At 41.3% G+C, this 9,163-nt stretch overlaps 1 protein-coding gene across 1 annotated transcript; it reads left to right on the forward strand.

Moving 5' to 3' along the window:
• Positions 1–52: 52 nt before the first annotated feature.
• LOC123993378 (forkhead box protein O4-like) lies at positions 53–6,643 on the forward strand. The gene is made up of 3 exons (XM_046295474.1): positions 53–2,479; positions 2,706–4,156; positions 4,377–6,643. The coding sequence occupies exons 1-2, from the start codon at positions 2,048–2,050 to the stop codon at positions 4,125–4,127; spliced, it is 1,854 nt and encodes a 617-aa protein (XP_046151430.1). The 5' UTR covers positions 53–2,047; the 3' UTR covers positions 4,128–4,156; positions 4,377–6,643.
• Positions 6,644–9,163: the final 2,520 nt, after the last annotated feature.

Raw genomic sequence — 9,163 nt, forward strand, 5'->3', positions numbered from 1 at the left:
ACTGACTGCATTTCCCAGCAGTCCTCACCACGCATGCGCAGTACACGTTTTCTGGCAGTGGTAAACAGACGTCAAAGGGAGTCTTCGCCTCGAGTCAAAAATAAACAAAAAAAGATATACGATGAATGAATATTTGGACATCCAGAATAGCCACAAGTCAAGCGAAACTAACGAATGAAAGGGGGAGAATTCCAAAGGAAGGTACTGAAGCCTTTTTTTCCGACTTTTGAAAGGATTTTAAACTCCGAAAATAACTGGAGTTAGCCAGCAGCTAACTTTAAGTGGCTATCACGCTATTTAAAAAAACTACGTTTGGTGTATGGAGTCGAGCCGAGGTGGGAGAGCCTAAACTCCAATAAACCGTGGATTACGAACCGTGCTTTAAATTGGCCACAAGACGCGGACTGATCCAATTTTAGGCACACTGAAGGTTTGTGCTCGCGCGAGCATCGTGTGCTGCTGCGTGTCAAGAAACATGGCAGATGGTGACACGCGCTTGCCCGCAATGTGGAGGAGCGTGAAAACTTGAATCAGAAAACCACGGACTTTCTGATCAATTTGTTTCTTCTAATTTTGTTTTACAGACCACCATGATCAAACTGTTCAGTAAGGTTTTGCGCTCAACATTTTATTTTTGTCAGTCGACTAAAATTACTTAGTATTGTAGCCAAAGAAGTGACAGCCAGCATAACATTACTGTTTTGACATCAGAAGTAAAAGTGTCATTGCTTAGATAATCAAATATTGCAGATTTCTTTTACTTGAAACATTGACTATTTTATTGCAAGCTCCACGAATCCAGATTTTGTGTTCACTCTAAGTAATATTGTTTCACGGGAGCAGTGACAGTTAGTTGTATGTTGAAATCAAAAAGTTGTTGTTTACTAAATTGCTTTGAATTTTGATATCAATGTTCAAACTAATATTATATCAACTCCAGTATTCTATTGAAGCGGGAGGTTATTTCTACGAACGAAGGAGCGAGACAGCACGTTGTTTACAAGTGCAGACGGAGGCACCGCAAACCTAGTCGGCTCTTTTGTAACAGAGACCCACTGTGGTAATCCTCATTTGTGGGTTATTTGAAAAGTATATGTGTTTGAGGGTAACTTTTATGTTATAATGTTAAAGCTAAAAGAAATACGCGATATAAGTCAGTTCAATTTATAGTGTTGTGAGAGCAATACTTTTATAGCTAACGTTACTTTTACCTTCATAAACATCGAATATATTTACATTTTTCACAACAAACCACCGAGACAAACGTTTATATATATATATATTTTAAGTATATACCCCACAGTAACACGTTATGTGGGCCATAAATTGCATTGGTCTTTGATTTCAATCCAGATGTTTTGGTGTGCATTCCTCCCCGAGTTCTCTTTGTTCTTTTATACAAACAAAGGAACCGTCATCCCAGCCCTCCTCTGCTCCATGTAAATCGGAAGGTTTATGATAGTTACTATTAAAGGGATTATTTGGGTCCCCTAATCTCCAATCTCAGGATTAACACCGCTATACTGGTCTATCCAGATTATTGTTTCTCTCTTCTACTAGTCCCCTTAATAGAGAATGGAACATAGCGTTTTTGTGTAGATAGTTGAGGTTTATATAGAACTTTTGGTTATACAATAATTACATTAGACAATATAGTCTAATTTTGAACATAGACCCCTTCTTAGATAAGAATAGGCCTACATTTTGTGCCTATTACAAATACATGTCCCCAGATGACATTTTAGTCATTTAGCGGATGCACTTATCCAGAGCGGTTTAGAGGAGCAACTAGGGTTAAGTGCCTTGCTCAAGGGCACATCAACAGATTCACATAGTCGTCTCAGGGATTCATCCCTTCAGTTACTTGCCTAACGTTCTTCACCACTAGGCTACCTGCGACCCTACAAAAATACAATATTGTTATTTTGCTTTAAAAAAAAAATTGTTTCAATATCTGTCTCACTATTATTTACCTTGACAATTTATTTTATGTAGCATCTCTTAGTTGTCTACATTTAGGATAGTTGTAGCAAACAAAACTTTTACAATGGAGGGTTCGACGGTACCCAAGATTGACCCAGATTTTGAGCCGCAAAGCAGACCTAGGTCGTGCACATGGCCGCTCCCCAGACCCGACATCTCAGCTGTCAAACCGGAGGGGGCGGATGGCCCTGAATCTTCTGCGGGAACCCCGCCCGCCGACGACGATAAGCAGGAGCAACAGCAAATCATATCCGAGCCTGAGAAAGTTGTGGTCACAGAGGGAGGAGTCGTAGCCGGAGTAGGTGGAGCCACACCCCGAAAGGGATCATCCCGGCGCAATGCATGGGGGAACCAGTCTTACGCGGACCTGATTAGTCAGGCTATTGAGAACTCTCCAGAGAAGCGTCTAACCTTGGCACAGATATATGACTGGATGGTGAAAACTGTGCCTTACTTCAAAGATAAAGGAGATAGCAACAGCTCAGCAGGGTGGAAGGTAAAAAAACATGCTCATCATTATTGTTATTCACATTGTGAGAACCATGTTATACAGCCAATTTGCTGTGAACACATGATACATTATTACACTGCATTAATTAGTGAATAATGGAAGTTATTGCTTGAAATCTATCGTCAAACCAAGTTGAATGTTTTCTGAAAATTTAACAAGGAACCAATCTTAAAACCCTTTTTCTTGCCACCTCCCCTTTCTTCTAACTCAGAATTCAATTCGCCACAACTTATCACTCCACAACAAGTTCCTGAGAGTTCACAATGAGTCCACAGGCAAGAGTTCTTGGTGGATGCTCAACCCAGAGGGGGGCAAGACTGGGAAAGCCCCCCGTCGCCGTGCTGCCTCCATGGACAACAGCAGCAAACTGCTGAAAAGCCGGATGCGAGCCAAGCAGACCAAGAAGGCAGCAGCAGGCCTGGGCGGGACCACTGGGGGAGATGGCGACGGGGGCGCAGACAGTCCCAACTCCTCCCAGCAGTTCCCCAAATGGGGGGTAAACAGCGGCAGCCCCTCATCCCGTGGTAGCCTAGACGAACCTGACATGTGGACCAGCTTCCGTCCACGCACCAGCTCCAATGCCAGCACCCTGAGTGGCCGGCTGTCCCCCATCGGCCCCGGCCAGGAGGATGAGGATGACCTGCCTGAGCAAGGTCTACTGGGCTACTCCACGGGCAACCTGCCCCCCACCCTCACTGAGACACTAATGGAGGAGCTGGACCTGATCGATGGCCTGACACTGATGACCGAGCAGCAGAGAGGGGCTAGTCCCAGCACAGCCCCACCGGCTCCCCCCACCCCTCTGCCCTCTGCCTCAACACTGCTTCCCCGGGGCTCCGGGTTCCCCTCCTTCCGCCAGCTACAGCCATCCAACATCTCCCAGGCCCCCAACCAGACTGGGGGACAGTCCTCAGGCACACAATGTGGCAACAATAACAACTCCAAACCATTAAACTATGGTAACTCTCTCTTTAACCCCATGCCCAGCCCTGGCTCCCGTGGGACTGGTCTCTATGGCACTCATGTTCCCTCCAGCTTGGAGGCGTTGCTCACCTCGGACTCCCCGCCTCCCAGTGATTTCATGATGACCCAGGTGGACCCCCTTATGCCCAGTCCTGGTGTCGTGGGGATGATGGGCATGGGGGGGCCCATGGTGGGAGGGCGGCCCAAACCAAACCAGCTGTTGCTGGGGAAGGGGCTTGAGTCAAACAATGTGGCATCCATGAGGATGCAGTCCCAGCTCCAACAGCAGCACTCTCAGCTGGGCCTGGGCATGATCCTGTCAGGCATGGCCCAAGACTCTCCACAGCTCTCAGCCCTCAAAGCTCAGCATGCACAGCTGCCAGGTTTGGGGCCTCACCACGGAGGGGGCCTATCCAATATAGGAGGAGGTCTGCCAGGGATGGGCCAGTTCGGAACGCCGAGCTCCTTCCTACCAGGTCAAGACCGCTTGCCCACCGACTTGGACATTGAGATGTTCACAGAGAACTTGGACTGTGACGTGGACTACATCATCAACAGTGACCTCATGGATGGAGAGGGCATTGATTTCAACTTTGACCCCATAGGTGGGCAAAGCTACTCTGGCCCTGCAACTACGCAGAGCGCCACCCACAACTGGGTACCCAGCTAACTTCTCAGCAACCTTGCAGTGTTAGCCAGGTATGCTGAAATTATACTTTCAGGTTCTAACCTCGCAGTAGTTTTGCACTCCACAACTAAACCACCCTTTTCTTTACCCATTGCTTTCTTTATCCTCTTCATGATTACCCTTGTTTCCCTCTCACCCTCACACTTCCTGTATCCTCTGCTTTGTTCTGGAGATTAATCAAGAACATCATGAACTACAATTTTAACATTTGTCTTTTACTTGTTGTTGCAGGTAAGGATCCCCAATCACACACAAACTCAATGACACCTACAACAAAGAACACACCTGGTGCATGCATTCCTAATCCTCATCTCCCTATTGGCTGAAGATCCAATTCCGAAGCAATTTTTTAAACCTTTGTGCTTGTACTTTTGATGAAACCAGACCTCAGACATCCATGTCAGGGGCCATCCATGTCCCTCCCCCTAGTAACAGTTGCAACTTTTGGGGACTTTGCCGTATTTTTATGAGTGTTTGAGAAAAGTATGACAGAATTTATTTGGAGTGAAAAGATGAAGCACAACTAACAACTCTTAAGTTAATATCACAATGACTATTATTACTATACCAAAGTAGTTTTAGGATTGATATGGTACACTTCCTTGATGTCTTTGATATTGAAGGTGAAATGGACAGTGCACACAGGAAGAAATTGCCAGTTTTCATGTAAATTGTAGGTGGTTAACTATTACCGACAACCGCCAACTTGGACATGAAATGACGCTGCTGCATCTTTATGGAGGGAATGAAGTTCCAACACACTCCTCTGGACTTTCCTCAATTCAAATATTGAGAAGATGACACGAGCAAAGGCTGATGATGTTAAGTCATTGGATGAGACCAAGTAGATATGATTTCACATTGGACTCCGCATGTTGACCGAACGTAGTCTAACATTTGGTCGCTTGGTGGTACGAAACATGTGCTTCTGTTTCTTTTTCATTGACGAGACCGGAGCTGCAAAGTAACTAGGAGTTATGTCCGTAGTCATTTAACAGTACAGGGTATGTGATATGCATTTACCGCTTGGCATTCATGACTCCGCTCAGTGTGTGCTAAAGAGCAGGGTAGAAAACACTTTGGTGGAGTTTTTTATTTTCCTGCTGTGCAGTTACACTAACAATGTGAAGAAAAGTGATTTGTGAGCTTTTTACAGGGGGCATTCAAAGGTAATTGTATTTGCCAACAAATTATTTGGTTGACAAAGTGTTATATCATTGAAAGCAGTTTTCCTCCACTGCTTTAAGGGCCGTTTGAAGGTTTTGCGGAACTGGGTTGTGTTTCACGGCACTTGGGAGTATTCTTGTCGTGTGGCTCCTGTACTCTAATGGCAAAATAAGAGACTAAACCAAGTTCGGTTGAATCATTTCATCAAAGAAAAGAGGCAAGGTTGTATACATGCTATGTAAATAGACATGTCATGCTATGCAGATCAATCAGGAGAATTCAAAAGAAATCTTGAAGGAAATTGTTAAGATCTCCTCTTGAAGGGTTTTGCATTTAAAGTTTTCCTGCAATGTTCTATCCCTTAAAGTAAGGGAAACTGGGGCTTCACGTGGAAATATTTTCTCACTGATAACTTTGTTATTCATGTTTTTTTTTCATTAAATTAATACAACACGTGAGAAGTAAAATATTTGACTAGTTTAATATACAATTTAGATGGAGGTTATATGTGAAATATTAACATATATGAATATATTTCTACTACTAATCGGACGTTATGGAGAAAAACAATTTCAGATCATTTTGAACGGTCATTTTCTATATATTCTTTTATTTTTTGTAAAAGATGAGATGCATGTAGATTTTATACATAATCAAAATAACACTAAGAATTACATGGCAGATAGGGGGTGCTTGGGACAAAAAAACATCTGAGTGTAGATAAGCTTCGCAAGTGGAGCCAAAGAAAGAAAGAATAATAACTTGATTTTCCAAATTGACTTGCCACTTAGTTCATTTGACTTGATTATTGTGAAATTGAAATCCAAGTAAAAACCTGCACATGTTATTTACACAATGGAGGACATTTTGCTTACAGCAGTGATGCTGAATTCACATCTCAAATGATGCGGCGATCAAATCTCAGGGTCATTCAAAAATAATAATGGAAACATCTTCCTTAAGTGAGTAATCAGATAATCATCAGAATTACATTTATTTTAGGTGAATTTATATGTTAAAATACAAGACTGGAAACCATCAGCCCCTCGTGTTTTGCCATTTTCTTGATCGCGAGGCATCCTTGACACAAGGGTCTTTGAACCATACCACTCTCAATTTAACACTTAAAAATATAAATTCTAATTTTACTTTCTAAGATGGAAATAAACAAGAGATCTTTAGTCATGTATATCATAACAATAGTCTTGTTCGAGGTTGTTAAACTGCCAATATTGAACACTATAGCATGTTATTCAATAGCAAGATGCACCATGTCATTTTTCATGTTTTTTTCCTTTTGAAGATGAGTTTTGTAAGAGGAAGTTTGTATTTAAATAGGTTTCATTTATTGTAAATGTGTTTTGTGTTGACCAGTTTTTCATCTGAAATGCATCCTAGATGGAGTTTGACATCCATTATTGATAATTTCACTGTAACCATGTGAATACTTTAGCTTTTCATTTGTATAAAGCACTCTCTTTCGCACAGATTTTTCTATTGACCGGTGCTAGTTGTCATTTATGACATACCCTAAGAGGGCCATAATGCAATGGGTGCATATTTCGATTATTTCAGGGCCTTGAATCATTTGTATGCAGCACAAGGACATTTTGAGTGAGGTTGTGATTAGTTCAATCTGAAATATGTAACTTTTTGGGCAACCTGACAAAATTGTCGTCATTGTAAGCAAGTCTAAGAAGCGGTAGATCTGTTCTATGTGCACTATTTCTATGCTTCCCGTTTTTAAGTTTAATTTTTGTCTTTTACTTTTGATTTTATACACCATCTGAAAATATAATTTTCGGTTATGGAAAAACATATTTAGATGGTACAATAATTCTCTACAATATGCGTGATTGTTTTGTCACATAAACTGAAATTAGGCAAGCTATTAGAATTTTAGCAACCAGGAAATGGCGGAGCGATTTCTGCATAGTGCATCTTTCAAGAAACAAACCTTTTATTTTTCTGTATTGTGATCCCCAAACGTTGTCACTTACAAATAGTTTTGAAATTAAAGTGAATACCATGTAGTTTGAGGTATTTTAGTAATGATGTATGAAATGTAAGCAAAAGGAAATTAATTTACTGGTCCCATTGATGTACAACAAATCAACTTGGTTGCTGTGATGGATTCCACAGGGTCATACTATTGTTACCATTATCGTCCGGGTCTTTGAGACATGTCTTCTGCTTATGCATCTTAGGATGGGTGTGTGTTTGATAGGACTGTATGAAAGTGAATGTGTCAGTGTTGGACAGTAGTGTAACTTGTGTGTTGGTGACTGTTTGTAAAAGCACAGGGTATAGAGGACATCCTTCTCATAGACTTTATTTGCTCGGTCATGCCTTGAGTAATCTGCTGGAGTTTCAGCCACTGTCACCTACAATTTATGGGCTTTTTACTTCGTATCCCCTAGTCCCTGTAATATTTCCTCTCAATATGTTTCTTACATTTCTTTAATACTAATTTTCTTATAATAAAAGTAGCAGTTAGTAATTTTACATTTACATTTAAGTCATTTAGCAGACGCTCTTATCCAGAGCGACTTACATTTTCTTATTTTGAAATAAAAAATTGCCCCACTTTTTGACAGTACAGCATTTTAGTATGTGGACAGGGTTGAGTAAGTATTTTCTTTTTAAGGGGGGGGTCAGGTGTTGATAAGTTGTGCATAGCCAATATGGGTTGATTTACTTTGATTAGTTTTGTCTTATCACTACAAGAGGACATTTGAATAAAATGTTTTTAAAAATCCCATATGTTGATCACAAATGATTTATCTCATGATCACTACGTAACAAAAGTTGTTTTGTCGAGATCACGAGATAATCAAAAGTACCACACATCATCCATTCCTTTGTTCAGATGCACGATAACCACCATTGAGGAGCCCTGTGGCTGAATTTAAGCCCTGAACGATGTCTGACAGGCAGCACTTTCTCTCAGGCTGCGCACCCCAAGACCACAGCCAATTGCATGCAAGGAACAACACGGCTAACTTGGCCAGTCTTGTGAGCTAGCTAAGTAGTCTTATTAGCTAGCTAGCTTGTTATCTATGCAGGTTGTTAGCATGCATAACTGATGTGTATCATTTTAAGGGACACATTTACAGTGGGTGAGCTCCATTCCTAACAGGCTGATCAGATGCAATTTCAGCCTCAAAGGATGATAAGTCAGGATGCTGCCTTGTAGGCTGATTAGGCAGATTAGCTGTCAAGGTGCTTTATAGGCAAATTAATATCTGATCCAGGGGCTGAGCTCTATTCCTGGCAGGCTGATTAGATTCAATAGCAGCCTTAGAGGCTGATAAAACAGGATGTTGCCTTGTAGGCTGTTTCAAAGGAAGGCTCCTTGCAGACAGCCAACAAGGCAGCATCCTGACTTATCACTCTCTGAGGCTGCTATTGAATCTGATCAAGCTCTGAGGCTGCTATTGAATCTGATCAAGTTCTGAGGCTGAAATTAAATCTGATCAGCCTGTCAGGAATGGAGCTCACCCACTGTAAATGTTTATTATCCATAAAACATGAAGTGTCCCTTTACAATTATACACATCAGTTATGCAAGATAACAATCAGCATAGATTATTTATATGTTTTTACTCGCTCACAATACTAGCAAAGTTAGCTGCGTTGTTATTTTGGTATTTGTTTCATTAGTCCATTGTGGACATAGTCCAAAATGTTTTGCCTGTCAGCAATCGTTTTAAGCTATGTAACTTTCAAAATAGAGAAATCATTACATTTTGCATCATACAGGATGATTTCTGTATTTTGAAAGTTACATCTTGAAAATTTCATTGCTGACAAGCAAAACATTTCTGGGTGTAGTTTTCCTTTAAAACATA

The sequence above is a fragment of the Oncorhynchus gorbuscha genome, linkage group LG13 (genome assembly GCF_021184085.1).
Source record: "Oncorhynchus gorbuscha isolate QuinsamMale2020 ecotype Even-year linkage group LG13, OgorEven_v1.0, whole genome shotgun sequence".
In the NCBI taxonomy this organism is placed as follows: domain Eukaryota; kingdom Metazoa; phylum Chordata; class Actinopteri; order Salmoniformes; family Salmonidae; genus Oncorhynchus; species Oncorhynchus gorbuscha.